This window comes from Caenorhabditis elegans, chromosome IV, assembly GCF_000002985.6.
Source record: "Caenorhabditis elegans chromosome IV".
NCBI lineage: Eukaryota > Metazoa > Nematoda > Chromadorea > Rhabditida > Rhabditidae > Caenorhabditis > Caenorhabditis elegans.
The window spans coordinates 10,828,158-10,847,102 of record NC_003282.8 but is presented as its reverse complement, the minus strand read 5'-3'; the positions used below and the strand labels follow the sequence as shown (position 1 = coordinate 10,847,102).

At 36.0% G+C, this 18,945-nt stretch overlaps 2 protein-coding genes, 2 non-coding genes and 2 pseudogenes across 7 annotated transcripts; 4 read left to right on the top strand and 2 right to left on the bottom strand.

Annotated features, from left to right (window-relative positions):
• The first annotated feature begins 1,482 nt into the window (after positions 1-1,482).
• On the top strand, positions 1,483-2,509 carry T11G6.7 (annotated as a pseudogene). The gene is made up of 5 exons: positions 1,483-1,623; positions 1,692-1,905; positions 1,989-2,227; positions 2,270-2,375; positions 2,430-2,509. Coding segments are annotated over exons 1-5 (780 nt in total).
• Positions 2,510-4,347: 1,838 nt separating this feature from the next.
• Positions 4,348-11,276, top strand: T11G6.5 (the record flags this gene model as incomplete). Of its 2 annotated transcripts, NM_069607.7 has the most annotated exons (16): positions 4,348-4,460; positions 4,772-4,929; positions 4,985-5,353; positions 5,577-5,728; positions 5,809-5,928; positions 5,976-6,186; positions 6,241-6,452; positions 6,575-7,079; positions 7,746-8,311; positions 8,363-8,632; positions 8,956-9,424; positions 9,468-9,848; positions 9,978-10,176; positions 10,383-10,699; positions 10,752-10,821; positions 10,870-11,276. In NM_069607.7, the coding sequence occupies 16 exons, from the start codon at positions 4,358-4,360 to the stop codon at positions 10,986-10,988; spliced, it is 4,221 nt and encodes a 1,406-aa protein (NP_502008.2). The 2 variants fall into 2 exon arrangements, with proteins under 2 accessions (NP_502008.2, NP_001129870.1); NM_001136398.4 differs by lacking the exon at positions 4,348-4,460 and having other exon boundaries at positions 4,840-4,929; positions 10,870-10,988.
• Positions 6,187-6,240, top strand: mir-4924. The gene has a single exon (NR_056577.2). It is a non-coding gene; the product is annotated as a pre-microRNA mir-4924 (primary transcript).
• A 696-nt stretch (positions 11,277-11,972) lies between the features above and the next one.
• On the bottom strand, positions 11,973-12,740 carry R13.5 (annotated as a pseudogene). Its single transcript is given in 4 exon segments — positions 11,973-12,188; positions 12,234-12,335; positions 12,338-12,466; positions 12,513-12,740. Coding segments are annotated over 4 exon segments (675 nt in total).
• Positions 12,741-14,854: 2,114 nt separating this feature from the next.
• On the top strand, positions 14,855-17,554 carry best-15 (Bestrophin homolog 15). Its single transcript, NM_069606.9, has 12 exons — positions 14,855-14,960; positions 15,135-15,217; positions 15,261-15,395; positions 15,447-15,613; positions 15,663-15,898; positions 15,946-16,041; positions 16,090-16,236; positions 16,352-16,500; positions 16,573-16,779; positions 16,829-16,904; positions 17,053-17,122; positions 17,214-17,554. The coding sequence occupies exons 1-12, from the start codon at positions 14,859-14,861 to the stop codon at positions 17,321-17,323; spliced, it is 1,578 nt and encodes a 525-aa protein (NP_502007.2). The 5' UTR covers positions 14,855-14,858; the 3' UTR covers positions 17,324-17,554.
• Positions 17,555-18,806: 1,252 nt separating this feature from the next.
• R13.8 lies at positions 18,807-18,942 on the bottom strand. Its single transcript, NR_056576.1, has one exon. It is a non-coding gene; the product is annotated as an Unclassified non-coding RNA R13.8 (non-coding RNA).
• Positions 18,943-18,945: the final 3 nt, after the last annotated feature.

Below are 18,945 nucleotides of genomic sequence, written 5' to 3'. Positions count from 1 at the left end.
ATTTACAAGAGTTTCTCTCATTTTACTAGTTTATTCTGCTGGTCGAAGTTCTATGACACGACAAGCTTGATTGGCGTGCCTCATTCAAATGAGAATCCACTGAATTTTCTTTGTTAATATATTAGTCAAACGTTGCAAATACAAATGATTTTGACAGATCGGATTTTTCTTTGAACTGGTGAGAGAATTCGCAGTGCTATATATCATCGTGAATCCGGTGAGAAAATGTGTTGTCAGCTTGTGAAGAGCTTGATGAAATAGTCGAAGTTGTGCAACTGTTAGCAATAAAACTGATCCTTGATCAAAATTCGACTTTTCCTGCTTTCCAGATGACCTCAATGATTTAAAAGTATTGATTCAATTTATCAACGAGTGGGTTAACTCGTACGCAATTTATCCTTCAATTAAAACAATCAAGTCTCGGCTGTCTACCTCTATGCCTCTATGTTGGCTGGGAATGAGTTGAGTTATGGGATGGGGAAAGTCATGGAAATGGCTAAAACGGGGATATTTGTTGACAACAATTTAAATTTCCATATGCACATTAACTACATCTCGCATGTTGCGCTTTTAAAGCAGACAACTTCTAAATTCCCTCCGTTCAACTAATTATAGTTTGTACCTCAAGCTTTTCAATACAAGTGTTCAACCTCTCTTGGGTGATGGGTATGAAATGTATGATCCCACCCAGGGCTGTGGAAAACGCCTTAATTTTTATTCAAGAAGGGTGTTCCAGCGATGCAATTTATCGTATTCGTCCTATGATGACTGACTAAACCAATTTAATCTAAAATATACTGAACACAAACGCATCCTGGAAATTCTTCGGGCATGCCACAATATTATTACTGGTAAATTCTACTTACCGAATGTCTCTGATCATACAGGAAAGCTATTCCACCCAGATTCCCTTATATGATGTGCTTCTGTGAAAAGACCAACAAAGGTTTCCTGCATGTTTATCTTCCTCTATGGAATAATGCTGCCCGGTTAATTTCAGAAATTTTCTCCCATCTTGCGTTTGCGTCTCGCATACTCACTATTCCCTCTTTAAACTTCCATCTCATGCTTAATCTTACTAACTATATTACGGTTTATTTGATGAATTTGTCGTTCACTTCTAATTTCCACCGGTGCTCAGTCTCTCGAATAAATGTATAAATATACATACGAGTGGCAGGGATTTTATCTAACACCTAGAGTGGGGTTCTCTTCCATTACTCTCGAACCTATTTATACAATAACAATACAATAAACCAATAGTAAAATAGTTTCCGTTAAAAAATTATCAATAGACAATTCGCGTAAAAAGAGTTTATTTATCCGTCACCTTACGCACACAGTATTCTGTCATTCACGTGTACGTTTACTAGTTTTCTTTTGAGCCAAGTAATTTCAATTTTCTTCTTCCTCTTTATTGGTTGGTTTGCTTTACTTTGAAGTGTATATTTTATTTTGAAAACACAGAATTTCAGATAAGCCATGGCTGACTTCATTGAAGTAAAAATAAATAGAGGACATACCACAATGTTAGTCTTGAAACAAGCTGTTGTGGGCTGGGACAGTCCCGATGTGGTAACAATGCATCTTCGATTGGTGGAACAGCAGCCGGAAGTTCCAACCGTGAGTTTAACATTTACAACTGGGATATCACTTGTGGATTAATTGTCTTCAACTATACTATACTGTAGCACGTGCATGTCGTGCGAAGCCAAAAGCCATGTCGTGCATGTCGTGCGAAGCCAAATACCTACACTGGAAAGCTGAGAGGCATGCTAAGTCACTTCCAATGTACTTGTTGAATGGAGATGAAGAAGGGCTCATCGGAAAGCTCTCGTTTTTCAAAGAACGAACAGCAGAGGCTTTCAATGCAAAGCTCCTATGAGAAGAAGCAAAAAGATTGAAGTGAGTTGTTGAAATTCTACTTTCTTATACTAGAATTTACTCAAACACATCAACCATCCCATCCTCAGCTCTACAATTTTCAGAGTAAATCTCACGGACACTTTCCACTCAGCCATCCCATTTTCTGGTTCAGGAAATAATTTCGTTTATTTCACTACTGGATTCAGTTCGGAAACTGACAGAAAACGCGTTGAAAGGATGATTATTGAGTCCAATTGGGTCCGGCAGTTGAAATTGAGGAGTTTGCCAAGCCAAGTGAGCCGTTTTTCTTCAAGGCGATGACACCGGACCACCTACTGATGCTCGTTGCCTTGGCAACTTTGTGAGTTATACGATACTTTTCGACAAAAATAATTTTTTTCAGTCAAAAAGGTATTGTTCCACCGACACCAGCAATGGAATTGGTTATGCAAGTTGGAGCCTGTTACCACGCGCTCACTGATGCCCCAAGAATGGGGAAACTGAGATTGGTAAGTTACTTCATATTATTGTATTTACTTCTTGATTTATTTTTCTATTTTCAGTTTCTCGGAAAGAAGCCCATGGCGAAACTTGAGCAATTTCTGACAGAGATCGAAAACGAAACGGATGCGGATTTCTAATATTCTCTATTCTTTCCTTTTTCTTTTTGTATCTTTTCCCCTCTCTCTGCTGTGCTAAATGTATTCCCGTTGAGCGCCAAAGTGCAATAGATGAACTTTTTATTTGCACATAACTCGCTCTGTTATTCCAATAATACAAAATGACTTCGAATAATTTGAACGGGAGCAAGAATCCTTTACTTGATTTATGATTTTGAACCATCAACCTGCTAGTAAGTGGGGTTCCTTAAGATAGTCTCTGTTGTTGACCAAAACAGTTTGAAAAGTTAGTTTCTATAAACTAATATTTTAATTTTGTCAGCATCAATAATTTTGACAGCTTATCTTTTTATATGTAGGTGACTACGACAATCAGAACTGAGCCAACGATCTCGCGCAAGAAGGCAGCGAACTTATCGGTAAGAACGTTTTGGGATTCTTTCTATTGAATTAACAAGATAATCGCAAGAAATTCCGGTCATTGATTTGTCATGGTTTAAATTTGGTGCAAGAAGATTTTTGAATTTGAAAGCCTCAACATTTCAATAATTTCGATAACTTCGCAGTTGGCACAATTCAAAAAATGGAAGTTTGTGAGATTCTTCTAATTAGTTTTGGGTATCACTTATTTCAATTATTTGAATATTGCCGAAAACGCTTGGTTTGAATCAGGGGTGTGCGGCAAATTTGCCGATTTGCCGAAAATTGCCGACTTGCCGAGCTCGGCAAATTTGCCGATTTGCCGAATTCGGCAAATTTAAAAAAACCAGCAATTGCCGATTTGCCGAGCTCGGCAATTTTTTCCATTTGCCGCACACCCCTGGTTTGAATATAAAATACGCTCATTGTAGAAAAATAACAAAATATTATAGTAAAATTATTCCTACAAATCTAAATTTTATTATATTATACCAGCCGTGGACCGCACCTCCGGCGCGGCCCCCGACTTCTGGAGCTGCAAACTAATTTTTCTGAAACTACCGTAATCATACAGTACTCCTACCGTACCATTATTGTACCACTACAGTGCCCCCACTATATCCCCACACTAACCCCAACTCACTATCAAACAATTTCTAGCAGAGATCGAAGCCAAAGCCGACGCGGATTGATATATAGTTTATTATTTGAAATCCCAGTTTAAAAAACTAGTTTTGATCTATAGATTTTTTTTCATTCTCCATATTTATATTTTTCAATCCTTTATTGGTTTGAATCATTCTCAAAAATATACAAATATATATATATATATATATATATATATATATATATATATATATATATATGTATATATATAACATGTTATAACAGTTTTTCCTGATTCCAAATATTCCAAATAAACTTGATGTAATTTATTTGGTTTTAAAACCAAAATGTTCCAACAACGTGGTGGTATGCTACGGTCCGCAAAAAAGTTCAATTGCATCGAATATCACGACAAATTGCGGACCGAAGGCCGCATGCGCGCTCGAGGCCAAAGAAAAAAAAAACGAGCACTCGTGCCGAGCCAGACCTAAACTTTGCGGTTTCTTTGAAAATTATCGGAAATTATTTTTGTTTCCATTGATTATTCAATGCACCATGCTAAAGTTTCGCTTTTAAATTTTGAAATACTTTCTCTGGCTCTGGCACGTGTGCATCTGCAACATTATGTTCTTGCTAAATCAACTTCCAGGGCGCTGATTATGAAATTGTTTAAATTAATAGTTCATCTTTCAGTCTAGAAGTTCCAAAACCGTTGCAAATACTTGTAACTGACAAGCTCATCGAAACGGTCAAATCGATAATTTTGATAATCTATTTTTTAAAAATTTCGTTTTATTCATTGAAGTTTTTTTTTAAAAATAACCACTAGTTTCAGAAATTCAGAAATGGAGAAGAAAAAACCACCAAGCAATTTTGTAATTCCTAAAAAACGCAAGTTGGATCCGCCACCGGTGACGATTGAAGAGTTGCCTTCTCCGGAGATCTCAGGTTAGAGTTCAATCACTAATTCCAGACTAATTCCAGATTTCAAGCCGTTTTTTATTGTTTTAAATTCAAATTTGATTTTATATCTTTATTTTTTGTGCCCAATGTCTTTCTGGTCACCTTTGCTGGATCGACTAAAAATTCTGCGTTTAAAAGCTTTTCTTTAAGTAGATATTCTGTTGCCAATTTTGAATAAAGTTTGATGTGCAGGCTTGTATGGTTACGGTAGCGCGAATTTTTTCGAAAAGCTTTGCCAAGAATTTGATGCAATTAGCTTTCATTTTACGTTTTCTTTTAATTCAGTTTTTATTCAGGTAAAATTGAAATTGTCGAAGCTACGACGGAGCAGAGAAATGAGCTTGCTGAAAGTGCGAAGAAATCGATGGACAAGAACATGGCATCGGAAGAAGGATGGAAGCATATGGTGGCTTCAAATGTAAAGATGATTGAAAATCACAGGCTAAGGCACAATGTTAGTTGCAATTTTTTAAAGTTTCGCCTTTTATTTTCATGTTTTATGTTTTCAGTTTCAAACATACATGAAAAAGCACACAGTAGAGAAAGAGTTGCTCATGTATCGTATTGTTTACGATGATGAAGAAATTCAAAAAATCACGGAGAACGGACTTTGTGTGAACAGTGATGGAATTAGTGATATTGGAGATCCACGACAAGGAGTTTTACTTTATCCATCTCCTGCTACTGCGTTTGCTGGACGTTTTCTATACCGAAATGTTCCTATCAAAGTTATGGTATTCCGAGTCACAAATGCTGGAAAGCGACACGAGGTTCCATTGTCCTCGGGACAAGTAGCTCCGTCAAAATCAAAAAAACATAATTGCCATGTAATGATGAAAACGGAAACCAACTCTGCTAAATTTCACCGTTTCATACTTGTAAGTTTTGGCAATTAAGTACAATCTGATTTTTTTAAAAATTGTTTGAGGTCTATTCTAATTAATCCCGGTTAGAGATGGTTAAAAATCTGTTTTATAGTATTTATTCATAATTTATAGTCCATAAATCGAATAAATAACAGTTAATTTCAATCATTGTAGCCCTATTAGCGTTACACCTGAATTGATTTTATGATTTGCTTTAATAAAATTCGAATTTCAGGAGCATTCTCTAGCGGGTGTCTATTACTACGAGTATTTGCCGAACATGACTGATGTCTATAAGATTCCGGCCATGATCTTGCCACATGCGATTATCACTTACGAGTTACAAGAGAACGCCCTTCCAAACAGCCAGAAGGCTTTTAATAAAATGTAAGTAACTGGATTCAGCAGGTATTTTGAATAACTAAAATTGTGGTCATAATTTTCCAATTATAGTTTTAAAATTTCAGCAACCGAACCTTTCTCAACTTCCGAAAAACGGAGGAATGCAAGCATACTCTGGTTCTTAATTCAGAGATCGAAGGGACTTTGTTCAAACCGTACATATCAAAAACGGTGCCATCAATTTTGTAAGTGTAATCTAAGAAAGCTTTAACGAAAGTGAATTAATGTTCAGAAATTGCACGAAAGCAACCCCAACTATCTACAGCATCAATGATCTCAATACATTCCCAGAGCTTCTTGCATTAAGATCTCCTGAATATTTCGGTAAACTTCTCACGTCGGAGGCTGTTTTCATTTACGAATATGGAATGGCTACACATTATGTTCTTCAGTTCCCAAGACAACATAAAGAATTTGTGAACGTGCTTCGAGATGAAAAATGTGTAAGTATCATCAATATTAATAATTGATAATTATTAGTATTGGATAAACTTAAGATTCTGGTAAATGCCCAATATCCGTGGACGACTTTTTATATACCATCAGGCAATATTGCTACAGAATTCGGACTTCCATATCAAGAAAGCTCTCTTCATGTTATTGTTTACCGGATGCCATCAAATGAGAATGTTCAAAGCTTGTATTTTTGTTGTCAAGAATCATTCATGTTTTCTCCTCAATGGACATTGGCTAATGAGTTTGAAAAAACGTGAGTGCTGGGAAACCTGAAATTCTAAAATTTAAATAAAAATGTGAAGAACTTGAGTTATAGTCTCAATTAATTCCAAGATATTTTTGAAAATGTTCAGATAATAAGTAGAATATTTCCAGAGCAACGTTAGGATATGCACCAGTTAACTTCATTGAAAATCTGGACGAAGATTCGGAAGATGATAAAGAAGAAGATGAACAATACACTGGATACTCTCCGGATTATGTTGCACCTGTTTTCAGAACACCGAGAGGAGATAAAGTGGTTCCTAAGGGAATTCTACGAACAGTTGGCTGCAAACCAAGAAATCTTAAAGTTAGATGGAACGACGAAGATAGTACTGGAAATGAGAGGAAGCAGCTATGTTTCGTCAAGGAATTCACTAATGATACTGTCCCACACCACGATCATTCAATTTTGTCATTCGATGAGATGAGGAAACAGGAGGAGATTGAAAAAAGACAGCAAGGACAAGATGAAGTTGTACAACTTCAATTGGGAAAGACTGATATAGAAAACCAAGGAACTGACGATGTATTTAAACAAGCAATTTCTCGAACTAATGCCCAAAGAGAAAGTGTTGAAAGGGAATCCTCACAGTCACCACAGCTTTATGATCCCAAGGTGAGCATCAAAATCGATACACCGATGCTTCTAAGAACAAAATGCGATTAGCGTAGTCTGATTTTACAAAACTACTTACGAGTTACAATTTGTGTCATTAATAAATTTTTTGAGTTGTTTGCCCCTGTCATAATATAAAAAAAACCATGGTTTCTTCTGGAAAATAACTTTTTAATTAAAACATTTAGGTTTATAGCTAACTCATCTTACACTAAACCAATACGTTTCATAAATATTAATTTTTAACAACATACATCTAAATTTAAAAACCGATATTTTTAGCAATTTCAAAATTTCAAACGAGCTGCAATCGAAAATAAAATCTAACCGGAAAACAGCTACTTCGCTCCTGAAAGTGTTTACAAATAATAATCCTTCAAAAATCTTGAAGTTTTATTCTTACGTAGACGTCTTAAAATGAGAATTTTCGCCAGTTCTAACGCGCACGGGTCTCGCCACGCAGGTATCGAGTAATTGCAACTCGTTGACAGCGTGACGAGAACCCATAAGATATGACAAAAATTTGCATCTTCAGACGCATTCGTAATAGCTTTCGCTTATTATAATTTAGCGTAGTGTTTTTAATATAGTTATATTCATTGAAAACAATTAGAAAATTGAGGCACATAACTAAATAAAAAATGTATTCTGATAATGTTTCTTAAGAGAATTCCTCATTCTGCGAGTATTTCGACGAATATTCCTGGTTCTCCGACTCAGTTCAACCGTCCTCCACCAGTATTGCATTCTCCTCGTTCGGCACTTCCTTCTGCTGGACCATTTTCTTCACCACAACCAGTGCCTCGTTTCAATGGTCCGCCTTCAAGCTTTATCCTTCCTTCAATTTATCCTCCACCTCCCCCCGGTGTTTCTTTAAATCAACTTCCTCCGCGCGTTCCCGTACCAATCATTCGACCTCCAAACGATCTTCAATCAATCGAGCCGAAGGTTCCATTAAAGCCCAACTTCAGTATACCTCCACCTCCGTTACCGGCTCCACCACCTACTACCATTTCAACCACGACTGTCATTGCTGGTCCAGTTTCTGCAGAAGCAACCTCGACTACTTTACTTTCTTTAGAAGAAATAGGGGAAGCTGAAATGGATATTGAAACCAATGATGAAGATGACTCTATAATTGAAATAGAGCCGAGCAAGGAAGTAAAACCTGCACCACAGGAAGAAGAAAATGATATTTTGAGAATGGTTTTCACTCCATCTCAGCCAACATTGTGAGTTATAATTTTTTTTGTTAATCATAAAATAATGTATTTTCATTTCAGATTGCAATCTAGTTTGGAATCTCTAAAAAACTCGGTCTCACTGATGGAGTTGCTGCAGAAAAAAGAAAAAATGAATCCAATTGTAACCACCACTTCCTTGCCAGAATTGAATACCGATTCAGCTCCACAAAGTTCTCAAATCAAGTTTTCGCTGAGCAAACCAAAATCAACGGCAAATACGAATGTACTAATAGAAGACGATGATGATAATGTTGAAAAGGTTATCGATGAATCTACAAAAGCAGGATGTTCCCAAGACGTTGACTATAGGTAATTGGATAACTAAATATTATTAGCCATACGCGAAATTTTGCAATTTTAACGGCGGAAAATACAGTATCCGGTCTCGACACGACAATATTCTGGTTCAAATATGTGAGCGTCTTTCAAAAACTATTGTAATTCAAACTAAATAAATTAACGAAAAAACTGAAAATTTCGTTGCAACGAAAATTTGAAATTACAGTAGTTTTTAAATGCGCACAACTTTTTGCATTTAACAATTTAACATAGATTTGTTGTGTCGACACTGGGATGGTAAAAAATGTCAAGATTATGCGTCTGAAACGAATTTATTATAGACGTTTTTTCAGAACCAGTGCACCGAAAGATCGCGATGACCGTCCGAAAGATATTGATGATCGTTTTGATAATATTCCTCTTCCAAAAATATCGCCTGACGAAGAAATGAAGAAACGGTTAACTGCTCAGTTTCATGGAAAACTACGTGCACATGGAAAAGAAATCGAGGATAAAGTTAAAAGTTATAGTTATCATGATATGCAGATGTCGGAACCTAACTCGAATCCTTTTGAAATGTCGTCTGTTGCTGGATTGTTTCCTGCGTTATCTCTTGCCACATTTGGTCCAGAAGGAATTTCTATAGGACGAAGAGAATCTGATCCAGCTCCCGTTAATTCTCGTGTAGAAGAACCAGAACAAATTCGCTCACCAAGTCCGGAAATCACTCGAATGGCAGATGTGGAAGAGTACATACCGAAGACTTTCCTCACCCAAAATCAGAATCAAAAACAAAAATGTGTGATTGTTCCCACTGAATCGGTTGGTAGTCGCCTATAGTTTTTAGTTAAAATGTATTTTCCAGAAAGCTGGTTATGAGACCTATCATGGAGAACGTCCGAATTCAAGTATGGAAAATACGATTGCACCAAAAAAGTCGCCGAAAAAGCCGAAAGATCATGACTCAGTTGGATCAGTCATTTCTGATGAACAAGTGAAACAGTCTTGGGACAATTTGATGAAAAAGAAGCCAACGGCATCTCCTTCGATTGATAAAGAAGATGGAGAGTGGGCTAGTGATGACGAGAGCCGGGAGCGGAAAAACTTACCATCAACCTCATCATCTTCAGTGATTATACTTTCACCTCCACCTCATCCGTCTCAGAAAAAAATACAACCGCCAGTAGCTCCTCCTGGAATTTCAAATCTAAATCGTCCTGGAAATAATTATTCAGGTCCCTCTCAGGTGAACAATTATTTTTCAAAAAATCAAAGGACATGGCCAATCTGTTTTAAAACTGATTTCTAGTAGGAATATTTTTTAAATAATCATGTTTTTCTTAATCATTTTTATTAATTATCTAAGAAATTTCAGTCATTCCGTCCAAATCAGCAATACAATCCGAATTTCAACCATCAAAGGCCTCCATTCCAATTTGGATTCAATCCACGTGGACGTGGAAGAGGAAACTTCAATAATCGCGGAGGTCATAATTATAACATGGGACACGGTCGGAATGGAAATAACTTCTTTAATCAATCAATGCCAGCAGGAAATGGGTGGATGACCACCTGTAAGTCATAGATTTTTCTGCTCATTAATAAAAAGAGAACATATAATTAGAACTAATACCATATTTTAACAATTAATATTGAATCCTCTATAAAGTTCATACATTTGGCTCACCCAGAATGCTTGATTGAAAAATAGTATTGCATGCAATACTAAAAGAGAAACCACTGAATTTTCACCGCTGATTAATTATTAACTCATTTTCAGTGAGGCCACTAATCGATCATGATGTGGAGAGCTTATGCATCTTAATCGATCCAGAGTTGGGTACGGACAATATGAAAATGAATGAACTGAATTCATTGTTCACTGAAATGCACAACCTGAAGAAATTAATGAAGCCCAACTGGCCACGTGTCCAATCAACTATTTATCTTCACAATATGGCTTTTGAGAATATGAAGAACATTAAGAACAAGAGCATGCACAAGTACTTCCAAACTTTTAATGATTTTATCAGATGTCATCCACCATTGGTCGAGGTACTACCACTTCATTTTTGTGACAGAGGCGCCACAGGCTCGGTAAGATATAAGTTAACAGTGGAACTGTACTACAAGGAAAAACAATTTGCAGGGTCTGGCGAATTGCATTGCAGGAGTCACTAAGCATGTTGGCGCAAAACACGCTATTTTCTTGACCCAAAGTAGGCCATTTTTTGAACGATTTTTGCCTCTAATATTAACTTTTTCAGATCACAAACCAGAGTCTGCTATAGTTCAATGCATGCTAGAATGCGAAGTAAAAGTGATGTCGATTCGACTACTTGCTCAGTTTCTTGAAAAAATCACGGGTGATCCGGTCACAATCTAAATATCACTTCAAGCTCGACAATGTTTCCCCAGCTTTATATTAATTATATGTTTGTCATATTCTTGGAAGGATTCCCTTTTGTTAGTCATTTCTAGAATTTATCGCCAAAAGTCAAAATACGCCCCTCATCAATTGTTGTGAAACAATAGTATACCCGTGTTGTTTAGCCATGTCATGTTCGAATTCCCAGTTCACTAATGTTTTGTTGATTCCAAGAAACATTTCTTTCCACAGTCTTCTAATTCATTCCCATCCCGAAATTTATAAAATAAACCATATCTTTTTCTTTTTCTGGTTAGTTTTGAACGCCCAGCTGGCAATAACAGACGTTTGTCTACAAAGGGGACAATTACTAAATTTCTTTTTCAGGATTGGGTTTGAAACCTTTTCTGGCTCACCGTCTCATGGCTTTTCTGTATGTCTTTAGTCAGAATACAGAACTTCAATAATTATTTATCACTAAAATATTTGAAAGTTTTATTTACCTTCAGTGGGTACTGTAGGAGTCGTCAGGTCTGGAAACGTCATTTTTTGTTGAATGCAAAAAGATATGAGTCTTTAAGAGTACTGTAGTTTAAAATCAAAAAAGTAGAAAAATACCGTATACTCTCTATTTGTAGCTTCGTTAATTGTACGAAAAACTGTTCGTCCTTGGAGCATTTTCCTAGCGAGAGGCGGTAAAGCTACTAGTGTCGTCAAGTTGTTCCGTTTAATGTGAGAACAACGTTCGGAAAAATTGCATTTTATAAAAACTATGTATTTACAAAAACATTTTTAATAAACGAGTTTATTCATATTACGGGACCCTGAGTTCATGAGAATGCCTACTTTTCTGGCGGCAAATATCTTGTAGCGAAGGGACCTGCGTCTCTCTTCGCCACACGCTCTCTCGCTGCCGCGGCCTGCCAATATTTTCGCGCCAGTAAATAGGCATTCTCATGATCTCATGGTCCCGTAATACGACAATCTCAATAGTGCAATTCTTCACATTCCTTTTGGAAGACGTGGTGCTCCTTTCCCATTCTTTGGCTTGTTCTTGTACGATTTGCTGGTCATGTTGTTCATGCTCGGCATTTCTCTTTTGATCTGAGACTCAATTGCAGCAAAATCAGGTCTTGGGATGGTAGTGCAACGCTGGAATTCCGAAGCAATCTCCGCCATTGATGGGCGCTCCAAAACGTTCTCTCCCCAGCACTTTCCCTGAAAACGGATAAATTATTATGAGATATTACAGTAGGAACTTACAATCAGAGTTTTGATATCTGGGTTGAGATCTTGCGGAAGATCCATGCGGTATCCCTCGACAACTTTTGCGGCGACTTGGGCGACCATCATCCCTGGATAAGGCTCGATTCAATTGTTGTAGATTTCCATGACATGACTGCATAAACCCAGATGTCGTTCTTTGAAATGTAGGGTCCTCCATGGAGCACTTCCAGAGCCAGCCAGCGAATTGGTGCCTTTTTCTTGAGATCAGCCTGTAAGTTTGTGATATAAAAGGGTGAAAAATCTAAATTCCCTTACCTGGTAGGAGTCTCCTTTCCGAGTCAAACCAAAGTCGGAGATCTTGACTCGTCCGTCTCCATACAAGTATTTCCTTGCGGCGATATCACTATGGATCACAGGTACCCCGTGCAAGTACTCTAGCCCCCACGCTGCTTGCAAGATCATTTCATTCTTCTTATCCAGGTTCTGTTCGTTCTTCTTGAGGAAGCTGTCTAATGCTCCATTGGATGCCAATTCCATCACCATGTAAAATGTTTCCTTTGTCCAAAAATATTATATATACAGATCTTTAAAATATTATGGTAGATAAAACAACTGGAAACACACAATTTTATTGATGTGCAGGACGTTTGAGGATGAGAATTTTTCTGAATTCAATTTTATTCCAACCTTACAGTTCCATGAAAGATCCAAAACCTCGTTATGTTTTGGATACACATTAAAATTGTGAATCATAAAATTCTCAATCAAACCCCGGAGTATTCATACTGTTGATCGACCCTTATATTGGTATTATTTTGAATCTCAAATAATTATAAATGCGCTCTACAGAACTCAACTAACTGTGAAGGTTAATAATTAAAGAAAGTGTTCGAATTGTTTGTTTCTTCCACATTTCGCGAGAAGGAGATGTTTGCATTGTGATTTGTTGCCACTAATCTGTTGACGACGGCTCCACTCTCTTCCCATCAGACAATTGCGCACTCTTCTCGCCTTTCTGTGATCTCTGATTGTTACTGACAAATAGGCTCATAGTTTTATTGAGTTGGGAATAGTTTCATTTGAAATTGATCAACCGGCGGTTTTTATTCGTCATTTCTTTAAACTTTATTTCAAGTAACAGTTTTGATAGTCTAGGACTAAAGTCTATTACTTCATTGATGATGGTCGGCAAAACTCTCAGTCTAGAGTAAACTTTTGAACTATTATACTATAGTTTATTTAAATTTATTTTAAAGTATCTAGTTTAATGATGAGTTTGATATAAAAATTGAAGAATATCTCTAAAACTGTAAAGATAAATAATACCGTAAAATCTTCTCTAGAATTCCTGCACGATGCACCATAGATGTTCATGTGGCTCATATTGCTGTCAGAACACTTATAAAGTTTTGATCACAATTTTGGAATAGATAACCTAAATTGGTTTATAAATTTCTTTCCAGCCTGGTTTAACTTTTTTTCTGTGCTTCTGAAATTTGAAGTAAAGCCATGGCGGCGTGTCAATGAGGAAATTATTTAAATTAGCCTTATGTTCTAAAATGCGTAACAATAAATAGCATTGTAAAACTTTTCAAAAAATTATGAATAGCAGTTAGTTTGTACCAAAAATATAACATTTTCTGTCAATTTTATATTTACTGTTTCAATAATTTTAGTAGGGCAAAAATGCAAAAATTCGAGTTAAGGTTATTTTAATGCCAAATCACATAAAATTATCGAAAATGAAGATTACCGACTTCGGATATAATTTTTGGAGAAATTAACGAACCAAGAAAATATTTTGTTCATAAGTTTTTTTTTTGAAAATAATTATATATAGTTATGTCATAGTTCTCTCAAATGCATTATTGATTCTTTGATCTATTTATGTCTACTTCCTGCAAAAAAAAAACGAAGGAAGAAGCTTCTTGTCACTGTCCAGTGGTTCAATTATTGGAATGCTTTTAAACGAGACGCAGAGCCACAAAACAGTGTTATGTCCCCTCTCTTCGCACACCTCTTTCTGTCCTCATCGCGTCCATTCTGTCCCATTCGTACAGAAACAACATGCCATTTCGTTTCATTTCTGTCCCTTTTTCCGATCCATTCGAACACTGACGCTCTTGTCATTTTTGCACATTTTCCCATCTTGTCACACACATTTTCATGTTTCTTATGTCCAACAGATTTTTTTGGAATATGACTGTTCAAAAATCACCTATTTTTGTTTTATATTCAAGATTTAAAAACTGAAAACAGCATTGAGCATCTCCGCCACCCGTAAATCGCCTCCCATTTAAATAGTAAAAATTGGAATAAAAATGAGAAAAATTACAAAAAAATATTTAGTGAAAATATATTAATAAAGTGTAGATCATGTAGAGGCGGTTGAGAGATGCCTTTGTCACGCCTCGATCATTTAAAATTTCTAGCTTCTGTAAACGTTTTTTATAGATTAGAATTGTTAGATTACTTATAAACTATCGTTTCAAAACCATGATCACTCTATTTCTCACTACTCTCTAAAATGTTTATGCCTGCTCTTGCTCCAACTGTGTCGTAAATCAAATTATTTCTTTTAATCTTTTCTATAATGATTTTTAGAACTAACTGTCAGAAACTTTCTTACAATAAACTATTTATTTAATCTATCCTAGAGTCATGACAGTCAACTACAACTTGGATGTTTCTTCCGCTTCAATTTTCTCATTTCTCCGTCTTCAATTGCGATGGAAAGGCTCAATTTGGAAGTATCTTCTCAAAGTTTGTTTAATTTCAAAATTAACGATAATAGAAAGAATATTGATAAGGTTAAAGAAAGTTGTAAATGAATTTATTTCTATTTATTCTATCTATTTATTTATTTCTATTTCTATTTATTTCTATTATATGAATCTATTTATTTGACTGATGTTCAATTATAATGTTATCTTTCAGGAACTGTTCATGTTCATCATCGCATTTATTACAGTTTCTTCAGTCTATCGGAGTAATTTGATAATTGGCGAAAAAACAAGAAAGTAGGAATTACAACTAAAATCATCAACTCACCTACAAATTTAGAATATGGGACAATTTCGCTGCACTTTTCGACCAAAATATGGATTTTATTCCACTGACATTTATGCTTGGTTTCTTTGTAACCATCATTGTTCGGCGTTGGAATGATATTTTCGCAAATCTTGGATGGGTTGAAAAGTTGGTTCTAATGATCATGGATAGAGTTTTAAAAAATTTAAAAAATTTTAGTACTGCTATTACTGTGGCCAACTATATCAGAGGAACCGATGATCGGACAAGAATGATTCGTCGTAATGTTATTCGATACATGGTTCTCGCCCAAGTTCTCGTGTTTCGAGATTGCTCAATTCAAGTTCGAAAACGATTTCCAACCATGGAATCTATTGTCTCAGCAGGTAGTTTTTCTCAATGTCTCGGCTCTTCTGCAACCGAATACTATGTTAGGTTTCATGCTCGAACACGAGAAAGAGGCGTTGGACAATGTGCAATGTGGAAAGCTCCAAAAGTATTTTGTTCCAATTCAGTGGAGTACTGGATTGCTAGTTGACGCCAGGGCAGAGGGAAAAATTGCAGCTGATTTATTGATGAATGAGATTGGGAAGCATATCATTGAATTTCGCAAAATGTTGGCACTTTTGAGTAATTATGATTGGGTTCCAATTCCATTGGCTTATCCTCAGGTGAACTTGGAGTTTTCTGAATAAAATAGTAGCATAGAAATATTAAGGTCGTTTTCCTTGCTGTGCGATCCTACTTTTTCATGGCACTAATTGCTCGCCAGTCTGTACTTCTTGATGGAAAGGAACCCGAGCAGCCGAGCATTGTAAATCAACTACTCAAACAGTTTGATCTATAAAATAATATCTTTCAGCTTTATCCAACAGTTCCATTTGTGATGTCAATTCTTCAATTCATTTTTGTAGTCGGGTGGATGAAAGTGGCTGAGAGTATGATAAATCCATTAGGAGAAGATGACGACGATTTTGAGTGCAATTACTTGCTGGATAGAAATTTGATGGTACGATTTTGAATAAATTGAAGCCGCAAAATCAATAATAATAATGAAAAAACCTTTAATTTTGAGAGGAACATTGACTGAAAAATTTTAAAAAATAAAACTCAAATTTTTAAAGATTGGTCTTTGTATCGTTGACGATAATTATAATCGAACCCCATCAGTGGAGAAAGACGCATTTTGGTGTGCTGATGTGGAGCCTCTCTATTCTGTAGAAACTGCAATGATTCCGAAAAATCCACAAATTGGATCCGCTGCTAATTATGAGTAAGTAATGAAGAGAGGGGAAATTGAGAATGTTGCAGAGCGTTTGAAAAAACAAAGAATTCAATGTTACAGTGTAAAAGTTGACGAGGAAGAAGTGATGATGATGCCACATATGGATGACGTCGATCTATTTGATTTCGAGTCGACCAACAATTTGATTCCACGAAAAACATTCTCGGTCATCTCGATCCAACGACCATTTGGTAGCCGCGCCAGTCTAGCATCTCGCAAAAGAAGCATGATGTTTGATCAATTGAGAGGAAGAATTGCAAAGAAACAGTAAGAAATTGAGGGTTTTGAGATTGGGAAGGAAACATATAAATTTCAGACATCGCAGTAACATGTTCCAAAACTCTGTTTCACAGGCTTCTCTTCATTATTTTGAATCCCAGGCTCCGAGCGAGGTGAGGAAAAGTTATGATTACTTGATGATTCATTATGAAATCAGTTTAGTTGTTGAGAAATATGATATATTTTGGTTATTCTTCGAGATATTATGGATAAGCTAACAATTTAGTTTTATTTAACAAACCGGTAGTTATTAAATTTTAGATAAACCTCTCAACTCTGGAAATGACAGCACCAAAACGAAAGTCATCAACTGGAAAACTTGGATCAATGAGTAAGTTGCTTTCTATGTACATAGTTTTATTCAACTATTAGCCCACAATAATAAACTAGTATTTTTTAAAAATATTTCATGATGTTTTTAGACGTGGCAGAAGAGCAGCACAAACTATCCGCCGAGGTTCTCCCAATTGTAATTGAAGAGGATGAGGAAAGGTCAAAGATGCTGGAAAAGGATAAAAATAAAAATGCATAAAACATCATCATAATACAAAACTTGTAGATCTTAAGTTACAAATGACCGGTTTCCTCCGAGTTCTCCTTTTTATTAGTATTTCTCATTGTTTGGCTAAAAAGTTGTTTCTCATGTATTTATAATATCAGTTTCATGGTTTTAAAAAGTCAAAAAAGGTTTAATTGTTCACACAACTCAATTGTTTCAATCAATTTTTAAATGGAGTGCAATAAAGTGGTTCAACTTCTAAAATCGGATAGTTATCATGTTTTCGGAAAGAAATGTTTTGAAATCTGTAAAAGTTTTCACCAGGATTGTGAGGCTATTGGCTGACACTTAAGACTTTTTCTAAATGAATCAAGCCTTCGGAATATACCGAGTCGACATCCGAATTAATTGAGCAGGCCTAATGTAAAGCATGAATGGTAAAAAAAAACTTGAGGTAATTCAAACAAAATGCGCATTGGGAAAGTTGCAGAACTCTAAAAGTAGCTGCAACCGACAACTGTGGCCGACAACGACACAAAGTTGCCAAAGTTTTGGAATTGGTCAAAAATATTTTTTTTGTTAAACGCTCATTTTGGAAAGTTGTTGAGAAAAATATAGCCCCGATGTTGCCGAACAAAAAATTCGTCAATTGCTGAAGTTTACCGTCTTTCAAAATAATCGGCAACCGACAATCTTTGATAGCCGAAACTTTGGCAACTTGACTGTCGCTGAGTACTGATGTGTATCAGAAAACATATCTAACATTTATTGACAAGCTTTCAAATAGTTTGAAAGTATGACTTTAGATTTCAGTATCATTTTTCAATACTCCACGTGCAATAAACTGTTCCCCCTCATCTATTCGCAGCTATCAGCTAGCCGTTGCGCCATTTTCGGTTCGCCGTTCACTTTCTCATTTTGCGCAATTAGACCCTCTTTCGACCACTAAAAAATGGGAGAGAAGAACTTTACAATTACTCTCAATTCTTATCGCCTCTTGCCCCCCACCATTCCACTCTTTTTTTCAGAGAAACACACACAACACATGAGAATCAAGGGGACAGTGATTTTTTTGCGTTTAATTTCAAAAATAGTCAGTGAACTTTCTCTTGCTTCTAATTTTTCCATCTTCTTTTCAGTTTTCCTATTGACACAATTTTTGACCAATATATAGGTTACGTTGTATGTATACCGTATTATTTATTCAAAAATATACAAATTTTCACATCGGAAAAAGTGTGTCACTTTTGGTTATGGTATGAAATTTAAATTGCAATTCATATTCCAAAATAACGAAAATTGTTGTATTTAAATTTTACGGGATTTTGATAATTCTGGCTAGCCGCACTCCAACGAGCATGCCCAACAATTTAAAACAAAAAGTCTTGACAAAATTCGATACCTGATAAGCTAAGCTGTCATTTGAATATCGTACCTTTGATTTTGAATCATTCAATTTCTCGTTGTTATTCTTATTCCCCGAATTTCACTTTTCACATCATCCACCACACGATTCCAGTTACAGCAGTTTTCCCTTTTTTATTCAGATGTTTGAGGGGGATCTGAAAAACAAGAAGCAACATTTGGAAGGTGTGTACAAACACATCTAGATATCTACTAATACCTCCTTATTTTCCATTTTCCTTTTACTTTTT

Bases quoted from the DNA above. Each gene is read 5' to 3' on its own strand.
- best-15 (NM_069606.9), top strand. From the start codon at position 14,859: ATGACAGTCAACTACAACTTGGATGTTTCTTCCGCTTCAATTTTCTCA. The intron at 16,042-16,089 runs GTAAATCAACTA...AATATCTTTCAG, and splicing joins AACCCGAGCAGCCGAGCATT to CTTTATCCAACAGTTCCATT. The intron at 16,501-16,572 runs GTAAGTAATGAA...TCAATGTTACAG, and splicing joins GGATCCGCTGCTAATTATGA to TGTAAAAGTTGACGAGGAAG.